This window comes from Fusarium oxysporum, chromosome V (genome assembly GCF_013085055.1).
Source record: "Fusarium oxysporum Fo47 chromosome V, complete sequence".
Lineage (NCBI taxonomy): Eukaryota > Fungi > Ascomycota > Sordariomycetes > Hypocreales > Nectriaceae > Fusarium > Fusarium oxysporum.
Genome location: NC_072844.1, coordinates 3,160,479 through 3,176,205, shown reverse-complemented (window position 1 = coordinate 3,176,205; position 15,727 = coordinate 3,160,479). Strand labels below are relative to the sequence as shown.

At 48.7% G+C, this 15,727-nt stretch overlaps 7 protein-coding genes across 7 annotated transcripts; 2 read left to right on the top strand and 5 right to left on the bottom strand.

Moving 5' to 3' along the window:
• Positions 1-140: 140 nt before the first annotated feature.
• Positions 141-537, bottom strand: FOBCDRAFT_201988 (uncharacterized protein; the record flags this gene model as incomplete). Its single annotated transcript, XM_031184731.2, has 2 exons — positions 141-288; positions 341-537. 2 exons carry the CDS (start codon positions 535-537, stop codon positions 141-143), a joined length of 345 nt encoding a protein of 114 aa, XP_031040373.1.
• A 742-nt stretch (positions 538-1,279) lies between these two features.
• On the bottom strand, positions 1,280-3,454 carry FOBCDRAFT_224154 (major facilitator superfamily domain-containing protein). The gene has a single exon (XM_031184730.3). The coding sequence runs from the start codon at positions 3,249-3,251 to the stop codon at positions 1,518-1,520; it is 1,734 nt and encodes a 577-aa protein (XP_031040372.1). The 5' UTR covers positions 3,252-3,454; the 3' UTR covers positions 1,280-1,517.
• An 800-nt stretch (positions 3,455-4,254) lies between these two features.
• On the bottom strand, positions 4,255-6,353 carry FOBCDRAFT_224151 (fungal-specific transcription factor domain-containing protein). Its single transcript, XM_031184729.3, has 3 exons — positions 5,627-6,353; positions 5,120-5,576; positions 4,255-5,064 (listed from the first exon to the last, which is right to left on the bottom strand). Exons 1-3 carry the CDS (start codon positions 6,138-6,140, stop codon positions 4,371-4,373), a joined length of 1,665 nt encoding a protein of 554 aa, XP_031040371.1. The 5' UTR covers positions 6,141-6,353; the 3' UTR covers positions 4,255-4,370.
• Positions 6,354-7,051: 698 nt separating this feature from the next.
• FOBCDRAFT_250697 (uncharacterized protein) lies at positions 7,052-7,912 on the top strand (the record flags this gene model as incomplete). Its single annotated transcript, XM_059610919.1, has 2 exons — positions 7,052-7,441; positions 7,479-7,912. 2 exons carry the CDS (start codon positions 7,052-7,054, stop codon positions 7,866-7,868), a joined length of 780 nt encoding a protein of 259 aa, XP_059464960.1. The 3' UTR covers positions 7,869-7,912.
• Positions 7,909-11,303, bottom strand: FOBCDRAFT_240226 (uncharacterized protein; the record flags this gene model as incomplete). Its single annotated transcript, XM_031184727.2, has 4 exons — positions 7,909-8,538; positions 8,593-10,058; positions 10,116-10,998; positions 11,049-11,303. The coding sequence occupies 4 exons, from the start codon at positions 11,301-11,303 to the stop codon at positions 7,909-7,911; spliced, it is 3,234 nt and encodes a 1,077-aa protein (XP_031040369.2).
• Positions 11,304-12,499: 1,196 nt separating this feature from the next.
• Positions 12,500-13,790, top strand: FOBCDRAFT_319803 (tryptophan synthase beta subunit-like PLP-dependent enzyme). The gene is made up of 2 exons (XM_031184726.3): positions 12,500-12,895; positions 12,944-13,790. The coding sequence occupies exons 1-2, from the start codon at positions 12,596-12,598 to the stop codon at positions 13,664-13,666; spliced, it is 1,023 nt and encodes a 340-aa protein (XP_031040368.2). The 5' UTR covers positions 12,500-12,595; the 3' UTR covers positions 13,667-13,790.
• Positions 13,791-13,814: 24 nt separating this feature from the next.
• On the bottom strand, positions 13,815-15,263 carry FOBCDRAFT_319802 (uncharacterized protein; the record flags this gene model as incomplete). Its single annotated transcript, XM_031184725.3, has 1 exon — positions 13,815-15,263. The coding sequence occupies one exon, from the start codon at positions 15,261-15,263 to the stop codon at positions 13,872-13,874; it is 1,392 nt and encodes a 463-aa protein (XP_031040367.2). The 3' UTR covers positions 13,815-13,871.
• Positions 15,264-15,727: the final 464 nt, after the last annotated feature.

Genomic DNA, 15,727 nt, shown 5'->3' with positions numbered 1-15,727 from the left:
GTCCACATAGTACCAATCGTCGAGCTCCCTCACGTCTTGTATCCAAGTCATATACTAATCAAGTCGAACTCAATGCCCCCCTATCTATGCAATGCATTCCGTATTGAGGATCCAAGAAACCCAGTATGCTGGGAATATGCTTAAACAAAGACAACCTTGGTAACGGTGGGAGTAGGCGCCGCAACGGTAACAACAGAGGCACTGGCACACGAGCAAGCCGTAAGATAGCGAGGCTCTCCAGAGCAAGCACTAGCATAGGTAGGAATAGACTTGGTAACATAAACAGTGCTTGATATCATCAGTCAAAGACCCCAATGAGGATTAAGTACCTGTGGCTTACCTTGCATCAGGAGTAGTAGTGACCTGGAGATAAGCTTCACACTCAGCCTTGTAAGAAGCAACGACGGCAGGGCCACGGAAGCCAGGGACAACGGCTCGGGCACAGTTATCGCCGCAGCCGGAGCGCTCCTGGAGTTCCTTAGGGATGTTGATGGCCAGGACAGGGGCAATGAGAGCGGTGATGAGAGTGAGCTTCATGGTGAGGATATTGGGATTTGTTTGTCAGAGAGAAATTTAAGAAGCTTAATTGATTGTTTTCTGGTAGACTTGAGTGAATAATTTATTGAAAATGATGAGGATGTGGGATACTTGTGTGCTCTTTATAGACAACTACTTCACCTCAGCTTTATGCCAACTCTACACCGAACATACCCTTCCCCTGAAAACCCTTCCCACACCGATAAAAAGTCCCAGCGGTTTTAATAAAAAGAACGCCTAGCACCACGAGGTTATCGCCATCATCCATCGATTTCCCACGTTTTCTACAACTAGCGCACCGTTGGCAGCTCCTAGTCAGATATCCTAAACGCCACAGACCCAATCGTCAAAGGGGCATGAGCTGTTAACGAGGCGATCTAGATCTCACTAAGCACAAGCTGAGATCCATTAAAGGGAAGGTCAAACGGTCTTTTTCAGTGTTTGTCGGGCCTCGTGATAGTTTCGGGAATAGAAGTGGAAAATAAGGGGGAGACTATTTAAAGTCTTGGTCCACGAGTTCTGGATTGGGAAATCAGTTGCATTAAGGGTCTTGTCAGAGGAGCTGATATACTGAACGGGTAAGGCTTCACGGAGGCTAGGGAGAAAAGGATAGGGTCGAGTCACTGCCAGGGGGTGCTTGACGAGATGTTGCTTCTGCGGCGGGGATTCGCAAGCAACGGATGGCATGGGGCCTGCAACCAACAGGTAGACTGGCGTCGCAGAGTTGTTGGGCAACAGGACACCGATGTATAGACCAAAACATTCATTAGCCGGGGTAAATACTTATTAAGCATATATAAAACAATATCTGGAGAACACAAATAATGATGCTTCACTTCAGCGAAGCACCTGAGACTCAAATCTGTTACAGCCGGAGTAAGCTTGAACTATTAGCAAGCCTTGACACTGACCATAAACACAACCTGTCGATTCAGACCACTCGGTCTGCCCAAGGAAAAGGAATGATACCTATCCTCCTTTCAACCGTCCATACCATCGCGAATGCGCAAGAAGTTGGCATACCGCTCCAAAGTCCAGCGACGCGACGCCTTGCCCCAAATAGCCATGGGCAGCGACGACATGATAATGACAAAGCTAAGAACACCAAGCTCGATGAAAGAGTTCTGTAGACCGGTGTCAATCCAGTAGCTGCACACGAATGTGAAGATGGTGGCGAGGGTGTTGTTGATGACGGCGACACCAACCATGCCCTCGAGAACCATGTCGGGATAGCTGTCGGCTAGGTACGTGATGCTCAGATCACCAGCGCAACCGTAGCCGAAGCCGATAAAGCCCAGCGCGACGTAGGGAACAGGCCAGTCCCAACCATGCGCTGAGCCGATACCGAATAGCCACATACCCAATGGGAAGATGATCACGCAGAGGGCCATGAGGTAGAGACGAAACTCGGCCTCCATAATGCCGTTGTTACGTTTAGCCTTCCAGAGGATGAACTTGTCGCTGCAGTATCCGCCGTAGAAACAGCCGATGACACTTCCAATCAGACAAGGAATGTTCATGTTGGCGACAGCAGAGTCGCTGTAGTTGTACGGCTCGTTCACCCAGTAATCCTCCTCGACGGTGAGGTAGAAGGACAATGCAATGTTCTGCATTCCCCACTGAAGACCAGCGAACCAAACTGCGGGAAAGGAAAAGATGCGCATCGTGTGCCACAGGCGGTGGACATACTGCGTCAATCCCAAACCGCGCAGGTTGGACGCTGGAGTGATAAGAGCAATGCGCTGCCAGTAAGACTTCTTGCGCGCGAACGAGGCCTCGAGTCTGTTGCGCTCGACCTCCTCTCGTCGCACTGCAGATGCGGTTTGAGAGATCGCAGCTTCTTCGTCAACCGGAGGCGATAGGTTCTTCTCCTCGGCATCTTTGGTGACAACATGGTCGCCAGTAGCCGCGGGAATACCCTCAACATTGCCGCGGCTGGCGTCGCGCTCCTCAGCCTGGTGGAGATTGAGGTAGCGATTGCGCTCAAAGGCTGTCTCCTCAAGACCGAAGTAAAAGAGGACGAGGGTGAAGCCAGAGGCAATTGCGCCCATGTGGCCAATCCAGCGCCACCCGACATTCTCTGCCAAATGGCCTCCGATCAAAGGACCAACATAGGTTCCGACTGTAGTGGCAAGGGTGTACATACCCAGCGAAGTACCATTCTGGTGCTCGAACCAAATGTCCAGCAGAGACAATTGAACAACGGCCTCAGCGACAGACTCGGAAGCCCCGACAAAGAGCTGGGACCAGATCGTGTCGCCGGTGTTCTTCAAATGGCCGAACCAAATGTTGCCAATAAGACCCCATACCGTCCCTACCAAGTATAGAATTCGTCGTCCGTAAAGATGCGTCGCAGGCGAGCTGAGAAGCGTCCAGTATCCGATTGCGACAAAGAGCACACCAGCGCCCGTATTGAAAACATCGTAACTAATCCCGTATTGTTCATTGACGCCTGTGCTCGCAGCGCCAGCGACATTGGAGGTGGCGGCGGTCAAAGCGACAATGTAGCACACGAGAAACGAATGCCAGGTCTTGCGCGCAAGACTCCAGTTCAATGGATCATTGGGAGACTTTGTCGGAGGGGGGACGAGGATGACATCGCCGTGCTTTTCGATACTGGCATCACCGGAAGCGACGCTGGCGTGCTCGTCGGCGAAGAGACGTCGTGTGCCCGGAAGGACTTCATCGAGATCGCGAGCTGACGGAACGGCCATCCGCGTCGATTTGCAGTGGTACTTGGTAGTGGGGTCTTGTTAAGTTGTCTTGGGGCAAACGGCTCCTTGGAGCCGCATTCACACGCGTTAAGGAGGATAGGTATGGGTATGCAGGATATCGATCGAGAGTCAGCAAGACATTGTCTGTATGCGATAGCGATTTCCTAGCAGGTTAGAACAGAGCAGCGATCGCAGAGAGAAGGGGAGGGGAGGAAATTTTTTATATTATGCCCAAGGATCCATATCTTTCGGACCAGTCCCCCACCAGAAGGTTCATTCCCATGTCGGGCCGCAATGGGGAGACCGGAGCGATTCCACAAAGGGTAGTGCGTCTGACAATTTGTGGTACGTTTGGCTGGGTAGAATTGAAAAGGTTTAAGCTGTTGATGTCATGGTGTGGAAGACGGCACACCACTTCCGTGATGGAGAGATAAGGTCGCGTGCGTGTTTTGCGCTGGTATTGGACAGATGATCCCTGGGGCAAGTTGCCATCTTTTTTCTCGACGGTCTTCCCCAATGAGGTTGGCGATCACTCTCAGTTTGAATAGTAGTATTCTGAGTATAATTGAAGCGATGCGACGCACACGATAAAACTTTCAGACAAATTGATGTTGACGTTGCTGTTCCTGTCCGTTCGCGAAAGTGTCCACTCCTCCAGCCATTGACAAATAGGCTCGGCCGACTGATTAGTCACCGGCCGACTTCCGGTGTCAAGGAATGGAGTACCGTACAGCCCTCAACTGTAACAATCAAATGGGAGTTACCGTTAGGTCAACTCCATTGAACCTTGACTTGGCCTTATCAAGGTCGCCAGCTCGGTTCAGTATCGCGATCGTGATGCAACCACATGCTTCCCCTTTTCTCGGCCATGAAGAAAAAACCGCATGGCCCATGCCTTCTAGACGCCAGGTCAAGGGCAAGGATTACTGGAGCCTAACAGCTCACCAGGTCAGCAACATGATTAAAGGTTTCTGGCAAAATTTCCATTCATGAAACGAAGTACGTTGCGGAAAAGTCGTGTCAAACATTCCTACGTCGCTCTCATACATAGTTGCTATACATCATTGCTGTGGTATCAAAAATGTCCTGTTTTCCCATGATTCCATCTCAGCGCCAGACCTAGACCATCAAAAAGTCCACGTTCAAATCCTTGAGTTTCTGCAGCCAATTCATACATCCATCATCGCCATTCTCATGCTTCCACAAAATCTGCAACGTATCAATTGCAGAGTATAGAAATCCCCACGGGTTGATTTGCGCTACCGCCTTTAATCGATCCATAACCCACGCCCGGCTCTCCGGAGTCGTTGCCGTTGTTCCATAAATAAAGGTGGGCCAGCCTGTGGCTTTGAAGTTTGGGTCTTCGTCAGGCTGTGGTAGGAGCGTCTCGTAAAGATCCTGGATGAGTGTTTTGGGAACTTGGTCTGGCATCCTGGCTCGTAGTGCGGGAGCTGCCTGGATGATGTAGAGACATGTTGCCAATCTGTGCGCGGAGCCAGTTCGGGCACTACTCCATAGGGCGGCTTTGCTTGCATCTGGCATTCTGTCCTTTGCCCATTTGAGGACGTCGAGACGTTGTACGCGGTCTAGTAGGTTGGTGAATTCGATAAGCGCTTCATTGCTGGAGACGTTCCCTTGAGCTTCGGCATGTAAAAGTTGTGCTGTCTCACGGAGGATGTCGAGAACTTCAGGTGGGCAACAGAAGAAAGAGTTGTTGGTTCGCGATAATGTTGCCTTGACTTGACTTGGTGCAAATGATGCTGCCTGGGTGCCTGGTTGTGATGGGTTGAAAGACAAGCTCAATGTGCAATAGCTACATGAGTCAGTTAGCATCGAGTCAGTCTTGAATTAAAAGTATCTCCACTTACACATAACAGTCCGCAACAATATAGTCTCTCAGAGTTGTGTCAGAGCCAGTATATGGTTCTATCATATTCAAAAGCTTCTTCGCGCCTTCGAGATGAGGCCGCCAACTTTGCCAACCAGACTCGATGAGCTCTGAGTTGATGAGAAACAAAACAGTAGCAAGAATTACATCGGCTCCAATGGTGTCAATATTTCGTAAGGCATCGGGCATCATTTGCAGTCCTTTTTGTTTGGCAACGAGAGCATCCATGAGCAATTTCTTTGGTGCCTCTTCTCTTTCATATGAGTTAGGGCCTAGCCATGATCTTGATAAATTGCACATATGAGATGCAGATACTGCAATGATAATTTGTTGTAAAAATGAATGCTCATTTGTGAGTTGCAGAAGATTTAGGTATGGGTTTCTGTTACCGTTGGTTTGGTCATCACCAACGAGATCCAGGCTAACTCGAGTTGAATCTGAGTTGAGGGTTAGCATCATGAAAGACCAATGTCTCGAGAAGTCATACAATAATTCAAGTACCATCTCTGGGAATGCGTCATGTCCTGAAATAATGGATCGACCAATGTCCACGGAGAGTTTGATGATGTTGGTGAAGGGGGCGAAGGAGGGGACCATGGCTTAGTTTTGTTCAGAACAAAGAGTTGATTTTCCTGAGGCGACACTAAACCCCATGCACCTGGCTCAAAGCCTTGAGTATCGAAGGATCCCATTTGCATATCGGAAGATTGAACATCGGATGGCACATCAATAGTCATGTCCGATTCACCTTGCTTGGGTAATCGACACACGGAGGCACTAGAACTCTGTCCAGCCAATTTCCCCCGCGTGGCTACTGAGCCAGTCCATAGAAATAGGCGGCCATAGCCCAGGCATTCAACCCCCCTGGAAGCGCATTTCGAGCAGTGCGGGATAGACCTATCGCAGCGAAGTCTCGCACGGCGACAGCTGTGACAGGCTTTCTTGGCTACTTGGACGGTGGTTGATGAGATACTGTCGCTGTCGGGAGGCGAAGTTGACATCGGATAAGATAAGTGGGATGGGAGAGATTGAGGCCTCAAACTGTAGCCTTGCCTCGTTGCTTATTAAGATAACCAGAGGCAAAACAAGGGGCGATTAGCGAGAAAAGTAGATGAGTGAGACAAAAACAATGGCACGTCGTGGGTAGGGTCTCGTTGTTGGTAGAAATGGATATAATTTTGTTGATCCTGGGATCCTGGCACCTGGTTTGTAAGATGTTTGGTTGATTTTGTTAATTCCGAAGCCCAGGCTGGGGAATGTCAAAGAATCGAGGTTCACGAGTTGGTGCCTTGGGATTCAGGCCGCCATCTCGGCTTAAGCGGAGCAATGCTAGGCATGGCCACGGGGAGGGTCTGGACCAGTCTATACCTGGATCAGCTAGAGCTGCGTGCCTCCGCATGCTATCGTCGTCAGCTGAGTGAGGCTTTGATTTAAACACCTGCCAAAAGAGATAAATTCACTTGCTTGAAGAGAGTTCGACACGAGATAAAGGGAGCTATCGAAAGTCTAAAGATAGATATCTCATCCCTATCCAGAGCTATCAATTCCCAACTATTTGAAATACACTAGATATGCAGATGCGTGAAATCACAATTCAAGAGTAGAATATCATCTATAATTCGTTGTGTGAGGTGCTTATCACCAGACCCTTTTTGCCACGTCTTCACAGCATGTGATCCTCAATCATGAGTTATGATTATGAGATAGAAACTGTCTTCGTGAAACATGAATATTTCTATCTTTGAGCCAGGGGATCCCTCAAGTCCCGTCCGTACTAACCATGCAGAGACCACCAGCAATCGACGCGCCAGCTGATTGGCCCAAGTGATGCACCATGTTATGTTGCTCAGAACCAACAGTCAACCCAACCTCGTTCACTGCCTTGCCGCCAACCTCTACACTGATTTCAAAAATGACGAACCTACAGAAAAACTCCAATGTGAGGTTGCTTGCATGTCTCCTCGATGGAGACGACATTATGCAGAGCGATTATCGTTTTCTCGTCGATGGAAGCCTCGTAAAATACGTTATCATGGCGCCGGGCACATTTCTCTGCGATCATGAAGACCGTGCTTTCGAGCCTGTTGTTCTTGGGAATCTCTTCCCCCACTTCCCTCCCGGAGACTGGAATAATGGCCATGTTGCTCGAGGCCCGGCTACAGGGGAACCTTCATTCGTTAAGACCGAGATCGTGCAATTTCCTGGAGCACAGAACTGTTGGCATCCACTGAGGTTTAACGAGCTCGAGTTTACTCGACAAGAGCGATTAAGACAGCGAGTTCACGTTTCGATGCACCCCGATGTCAACGCTGGTAAAATTTGCTGTTTGGCCCTGGGAGGTTGCCTATGTCGAGGCTGAAACTACAGCTTACGAATGGCTTCAGAACAGCGAGGTCGTACCCACATTCCTTGGTCATGTTACGGAAGGTAAAGATGGACGTGTAATCGGATTTGTTACGGAGTTCATTGAGGATACAAGACCGGCAGAGCCAAGGGACATTGTGGAATGCGAAAAGGCTCTGAAGAAGCTACATGAACTCCGTATCAAGATGGGTGTTACAAACAAGTTCAATTTCCTGGTTCGTGATGGTCACGGTGTGATGATAGCTGATCAAGAGACAGCTAAGCAAACATGCTCACAGGATGAGCTCGATGAGGAGATGAAGGGTCTCAGAGCAAGTCTCGAGGACACTTTGTTCCTGGGTGGGAAGTATATTGTGGAAGAATAAACGATCTCGCTTTTCTATAAATGTCTCTATGTATGCATGCCTAACACTTCTTGTCAACATCGCAGTTCGACTCGCTACCATCCTCTGAACCATCCATGTACCGGCCAAAAGCATAAAGCTCAACATCGGTGATATCCTTTCGAAACTCCTTCGCCACCGTACGTCGGAAATAAACACGCTTAGCCCATTTATAACCCTCCGCCCCAGCAAAGAAAACACCAACTGCAATAAAGATAACTGCCCATTCCCAAGTGATGGGATTGTGCATAAAGACAACATGGTTGATGACAGGGATGTAGAGTGTTGGTGGAATGAGAACAGTACTCAAAGTGACAGACCAAAAGAGGAAGGGATTCTTCCAGAGACGCTTTGTCCAGGCCTTAAAACTGCCACCCTTTTCGAAGATCTCAGCAAAGAATGAGCGACGGAAGTCAACGAGTTGCCAAGCAAAGAGTAGAAAGTCCCATGTCATTGTGGTGAAAGCTGTTGATCTGGCTGTAAATACTGTGTCGCAGGAGGCAGAGTATTCGCTGTTGCAGTCATGTCCCAAGCCTTGGTCGTTGAAGCCGTATAGAACGATGACTGAAGAACCAAGGATGCTGATTAGCATGAGGATACCATAGACCACGAGGTCAACTAGGAACTCTGGGGTGAAAACACCATACTTGAGCTGTTAAATGCGTTAGTGGCAGGCACGTGAAAATAAGGTAAAGTCTTGACTTACGCTTTGAGGTGGTCGACGAAGAATATCAGGACTCGCTTGCTCAAACCCAAGGCCAGTCTCCGTAAACGCTCCAGCAACAAGCAACATCCAAATAATCTCAACAGGTGTCAAGACAAAGATAGATACACCGCTGTCATCTTTGAAGGACAACCCTACCAGAAGGCAGGTGACGAAAGCGACATTGGCAGCAAGGACATGAAGGATGAACTTTTGGATGTTGTCGAAAATCCGGCGGCCCTCTTCAATAGCATTAAGGATAGAGGCAAAGTTGTCGTCGGTCAAGATGATATCAGAAGACTCTTTTGCAACATCCGAGCCGTTGAGACCCATCGCAATACCGACATCAGCGTGCTTCAAGCTAGGACTGTCATTGACTCCATCACCAGTCATGGCAACGTAGCGTCCACGGCGATGCAAAGCCTCGATCATGCGAACCTTTGTCGTGGGGGAGCAACGCGCTACAACAAGCGGTAACTCCGGCATCGCGTCGAGGTCCGCATCTGAAAGATGATCAAAATCATGAGCTGCCATAACCATCGTGTCGGCAATATCCCTCCTGACCATTCGCATTCGTTCTGGGGACGGGATGATAGCGACTTCGGCGGCGATGGCTCGTGCGGTTTCGGGATGGTCGCCGGTTAGCATGTGCACGCTGATACCAGCTTTCTGGCACATCTGCACACTTTCGCGTGTCTCAGGGCGTGGGGGGTCATAGATACCGATGAGTCCGCGAAATACCAGGTCCTTCTCAAACTCAGATCTGTCGATGGCTGATGAGAGATCTTCAGGGAGACCAGTGACAGGGGATCGACTAGCAAGGGCGAGGACTCGAAGACCAAGACGTGCAAATGCCTCCATGTTGGCCAAGATGGTTTCCTTTGCCGGTTCGTCGAGAGGCTCAATTCTACCAGACTCTTCCATAGATACACAGCTACCGAGAACCCGCTCGACTGCGCCCTTGGTGAAGATATGCGTTTCTTTAGAAAGAGTATTTTGGAATACCACCGACATCTTCTTAACCTCTGAGTCGAACGGGAACTCAGCCAGCTGTTTCCATCTTGGGCTTGGTCCTGATGATAAGGACATGCGGTTCCAGTTGAAGCGAGTCACAAAGACTTGAATAGCAATTTCCGTAGGATCACCTTGTACAAGCCACTCTTCCGGACCATTGTCCTTGTGTCCTTTCTCTACGACAGCGAGATTGGCAAGGGAAGCGATGTCCAGGTAATGCTTGAGTGCTTCGTTGGTATCGGGCTCATCATGGGGGTTGATGCTGTGTGACTTTGCTTCTTGGTCTTGTGCTGGTAGATCTGTAGGCTGTACAGGAGTGAATTCAATACCTCCAACTTGAGGGTTGTAGGGTTCGTTCGTAGATTCCACTGAGTAAGTGCCGTGTCCTGGAAGCCAGGCCATTCTGACCACCATCTTGCCTTGGGTTAGGGTACCTGTCTTGTCAGAGCAGATGTCTATCCATTTGTTAGTTCCTATAGTCACTGAAGTCATAAGAACACATAAATACTTACTGGTGACTCCTCCAAGTGCTTCCAAACTCTGCATGTTCCTCACAACAACCTTACGGCCCACCATCTGCTTCGTTCCCGCAGCCATAGTAATAGTCAAGACCAAGATCAAAGAGACAGGTAGTGTTCCCACGGCAGTAGCAACAGCGTAGATGATAACATCTTTGCGTGGGTCGAATTTGTTGGCTGCGAGGACAATGATGGCGCAGACGATTGCGAAGCCGAAGACGTAGAGGAATAGCTGCGATAGCTTCCTCTGGAGGGGAGTTCCCACGTTAATGCCCAAAAATTCTCCAATAACATCATACGTTGTGAGCAACCATTTGGTAAGATGCGATACAAATGATGCTTTGCCGTTGTCGTCACGTTTGACTTCCCGTCTCTTTCGTCCTGTGTCTTTCAGAGCAGCTGCGATAGCGCCTATCTCAGTATAAGCCCCAGTAGCAAATACAACACCTCTACCACGACCCTTGGTAACGATAGTAGAGCTGTAGCAGACGTTGAGACGATCGCCCGGTCCTGTGTCATCATCGAACTGCATCGTAGGATTCTTGCGCACAGGCAGAGACTCTCCAGTGAGCAATGCCTCGTTTGACTCGAAGTTGGAAACTTCAAAGAGACGAATATCAGCTGGTACAGAGTCGCCCATCTTGAGATCGATTATGTCGCCCGGTACGATTTCGCTTGTTTGGATCGTGATTGTCTTCCCATCACGGAATACGTTGGCCGTTGGGAGACTGAGAGACTTGAGAGAGTGGACGGTTCGAGCGGCTTGTAGGTCTTGGAAGAAACCTATGACAATGTTGAGGAGGATAATTAGAGCGAGAGCACCGCCTTCAATCCAAGCTTGTATACCGAAACTTGCGGCGAGGGCTAGAATGAGGACCTATATGTGTCAGTCACTGAGAGTCGGTGATAGCGGAAGATTGGCGTTACCAAGGTCATGCAATTGCAGATCTGCTCAATGAAGATCTTGATGGGCTTCACACCCTCTTCCTCGCCAAGATCATTGGGTCCATACTCAGCAAGTCGTTGCGATGCCTCAGAAGCACTTAAGCCAGTAGCCGGGGTCGTGTTGAGCTCTTGGATAACTGTATCAGCTGGCAAAGCATGCGCTGGGCGCGACAGCGGTTTGTTGGATTGACCAGAAACATGATGTTCCATGTCGGGGGGGGTTGACTTGGGACACATTGTCGCTGCCACCAAAGGAGAGTGATAACTAAAGAAGATGCGTAATGAGAGGGATCCCATTCTCAAGTCATTGGCCAGGCAGCCTGGTCTTATATACTTGGAGGTTTACATGGCGACTTTCACCAATTACACCTTGTGGAGAAGCCAAGAAACGATGCAGCCCTCATGACTAGACCGACCGAAGCAACTTTTGCCGTTGTCATTCTGGCTGCTTCGTCAACCGTCCAGTCGTAGCAAATTTCATGACAGAAAATGGGGCTCTGTCTTGGCCTCCACGGGCCCCGAAGGTTCCATCAGCCCGATCAAACTGTAGATCTACTGATTTTAAATATTAATATTCCGGTTCTAAGTCTTAAATGCCCGATTTGATGTCGTGTTAAGAGTCAAAGTGGCAGAAACCGATTCGAGATTGGCTGGCGGGAATATTTACGCTTATAACGAGTCTAAACTGTAATAGTGAGCCAAGACTCCAATGCATTAGCGCCTTCGCTATCAACGTCATTGGTCAGCCACTGGTCCCTCGGCCAGAGGTCCGTCGAGGTACGCTGTGAATTGCCTAAAGCGGTATTTGACAGCGGTGATGGAGATTCGCCAAGAGCTGTGTTCGTTTATGCTTATTCATATTATCTCGAATTCACGGCTATTTCTGCCTCTTGGGTCAGAAATTCGGTTGAAAGTGGGCATAATCTAGTTTTTATTGATCCCTGTGACTCTTTTCCTCTCAGAGCCATATAAGTGAGTCCGGGTGTATGTTATGATGCTCCATAATCCCATTGTTGGTCCATGAAGATTTCAGAGAGATCACGGCCGAATAGCGAAAGTATCTCTGTTACTCAAGACTTCTACAAATTTTTGTGTGATATCATAGTCACACCTTCTAGATCTTTGCGGAAATAGTCACTGAAATATTGCCTATTAAGCTCGAATATCACGGTTGTTACATGCAGTAAGATATTAAATTGTTCAAGATTCTATAAATGAGCGAATTCTTGTGTAGTCAGTCAATCAGAGTGAGCTCATGCCGGAAATCCGTTGGCTATTGCCGTGATACCTTTTGCTTTATATGCGTGATGCAGGGACGAAGATCACTTATCTGAGAATATTGCGCCAATTGACATAAGCGCAGCAGATGTTGCTTAATAATGCACCCAATGTCAGATTTACGCCCTTTGGACTTCTCTGTATTTATTTTGGCGATTCTCTTTGTCCTTGAGCGTTACCAAGCAACAGACGGTCCCCAACAGATATCACTTGTTATTCTTTGATCTCGCTCCATATGATATAACGCCATCATGGTTAAGCTCCCGTCACCCTTCGCCGAGATTCCTCGGGTACAGTTACTTTTTGACCGACCCTCAGACATCGAGCGATTATCTTGCCTCAGCTCATCTATAGATGGGGGCGCGAGCTTATGGATAGCCCGTGAGGACCGCAACTCGGGCCTTGCTTTTGCCGGCAATAAAGTACGCAAGCTCGAATATGTCTTAGCGGATGCCATCGCGCAGGGAGCCGATACCCTTGTGACTACGGGCGGACTGCAATCAAACCACATGTGTCAAACTTCTGCTGCTGCGGCTCGACTTGGTCTTAAGGTGGGTTAGTTACTAAACGTCACAGAAGCTCATTGACTGATTAAAAAGGTTGCTCTTTATCCGGCCAATCGTGTTGCATCCCAGGACGCTGAGTACAAGTATCTCGGCAATATCCAAGCAAACTCAATTCTAGGCGCCGAGACCTTCGCCCCAGACACCAGCGAAGACACTGTGATCCGTATTCTCAAAGGTCGTGGGCAAAAGCCTTATTCAATCCCAGCTGGGGCGAGCACGCATCCTCTTGGAGGCTTGGGCTATGCACGCTGGGCATTTGAACTGCTTGAACAAGAAGCAAAGCTCGGCGTCACATTTGACGTCATCGCTCTTGTTGCGGGTTCTTGTTCCACGCTGGGAGGTATACTCGCAGGCCTCAAGTTGGCGCAAAAGCAGGGCATTACAGGGTCTAAGAAGCATCTCATTGGATTTTCGGTATTGTATCCGAAGAAAGAGGATGTTGTTGAAAAGGTGTTGAGCATAGCAAAGAACGCAGCTTCAAAGACTGGCGTGTCTCCGGATGAGATCACGGAAGACGACTTTGAAATTGATGCTTCTTATATCGGGGAAGGATATGGACAGGTCAATGAGAGCACCGCTGATGGAATGAAGGAGCTAGCAAGAGCGGAGGGTATTCTGACTGATCCTGTCTATACGGGTAAAGCCTTCAACGGACTGCTCCATACAGCCAAGAGCGGCGGACTGAAAGGCAAGAATGTTCTTTTTATTCATACAGGAGGACAGGCTGTTCTTGGAGCTTATCCGCAGTTGAGATAGTCAGCTTGAGTAGAGCCATTATCGAGACTGCCGAGGCAGAAAACTCTAGGTAATCGTAATGAAGGTTGTTGAATCATTATCCAACAGAATAAACCATGGTCTAATTTATCGTGAGCGTTCCGCGGGATCTAAGGCCATTAAAATTCATTAACATTATTCAGCCGTCTCGCCACTACTCTAAATAGATTCATACAGTGATATATATCTATCCCTCAAAACATAAGCCCATGTCTTTCAACAGATCCTCTGCCCTTATATCGATTCCACCCGTTCTAACATCCTCAACTCCGAAGCCCAGGAACATCTCGTCGCCAATGAATCCATGATACTTCTGCTCACGACTCTTCCAGCTCATAGATGTCACATAAAACATATCTGAAGTCTCCTTCTCGGGATACTTCTTTCGACCATGAATCCAAATAGGCTTTCTTGACATGGCATGAATCTCAAAAGGAGCCTGCTGCTTGAACAGCATAACATATGGCTCGTACACACTGTGATAGTTGAAGTAGGACTTATGCTGGTATATCACCATGATGAAGGTGTTGCTATCATCAGGGACACAAGAGGGTTCGTCTCGACGACACATGGTGACTTTGAGAGAATTGGTGGTCTGGTGGATGGACTCGAGGTCGGTTTGGAGTTTGGGGAGATATTTGGCCAGGCATTGCTCATCGCCTGCTGCGGCTGGTGCAAGATCAGGACCAGCTGAGCCATCAGGGTTCATTTGGGCAAACACCCTCTTAGGCTTGATGTCGTAGTGAGTATACATATTTCCGTTAGAATCCCAGAAGAGGAACCAATTCTTCTCAATCTTATTCCATGGCAGTGGCCGTTGAAGCTCAGTACCGACTCTGAATAGACCCATATTTTCCATGTCACCCGACCAGCCTGTTAGTGTACGAAAGTCTTGAACGAACTGGCCAAAGCAAGTGTGTATGGAGTTTGATCCATATGTCGTGTAAGGTCTATCAGGGCCATAAAACACACGTGCATCGTGTGGACCCATGTTCATATGGAAATATGCCATGTCGCCTTGACATAATTCTCCTCCCACAGTCGCAGTAACAGGCAGAGTAGTGGGTGAGTGAAGACATCGAAGGATGCCGTCTTGGAATGCAGCATTGCAAACAAGCTCAGCAAACCAGAGTGAATTACCGCCTTCTTGAAGCCATTGAGCTACGACAATCCATGTGTTTTCCAGTGTAGGATGGGGGATGAGATTGGGGTTGAGAGCAGTGAAGTCTCTGAAGTCAATCTCGAAGAACTTCTTGTCTTTGGTAGATAATGAGAAGACTTCAATGTGTGTTGCGCTGACATCTTGAGGAACGATACCCTCGCCGAAAGGTTTGTCTTCTGGCGTATCTGTCTTGGCAGCCGGTGACGATTGAACTGGCGACGCTTTCGTTGTGGATGGTTCTTCGTCAGCCAAGAGTTCTTGCTCATCCCCAGGTGACTTCTTCAGCTGCGATGGAACCCATCCTTGAACATGGGCAGGAAAAGATGATGGATCAAGATAGAGCTTCAGAGCAAAGATAACAAGAAGAAAGACTGGTATTACAAATAGCACCAGCTTTCGGGAATCTCGGACGAGCATCTTGAAGCATACAATGCACGTCGTAAAGAAGCGAATGTGTCGGAGAATGGAGTTTGATGCAGGCGGGGTCTGGTGAAGCCCTTGAACGATAACAATGCAGCTGATTGTGACTGTGACTGCGCCGTACGTCATTTAACTAATCCTTATTCGAACCACACTCCGTGGACAGGGGTCAACCGTAAGATGACCCTTTACGCCGAAGAGGAGCTGAGAGATTATTCACGCGGGAGATGCGGAGTCTGGAGATGGTGATATCCATGCAGCCACGGCAATTGGCCTTTTACTAAAAGACCAATGACATTTCAAGGACCCTACGCAGCTGAAGATGGGTTGACGGGGAAAACCTGGCAGATTGTGACATTCAATGTCGCCGCAATTCGACGTCGACACATTTTTCATATGCATGCCGAGGCTGCTGAGGTACTTTTGCGGGGTGACATTGCACTAGTCAACGGCGCAGGTTC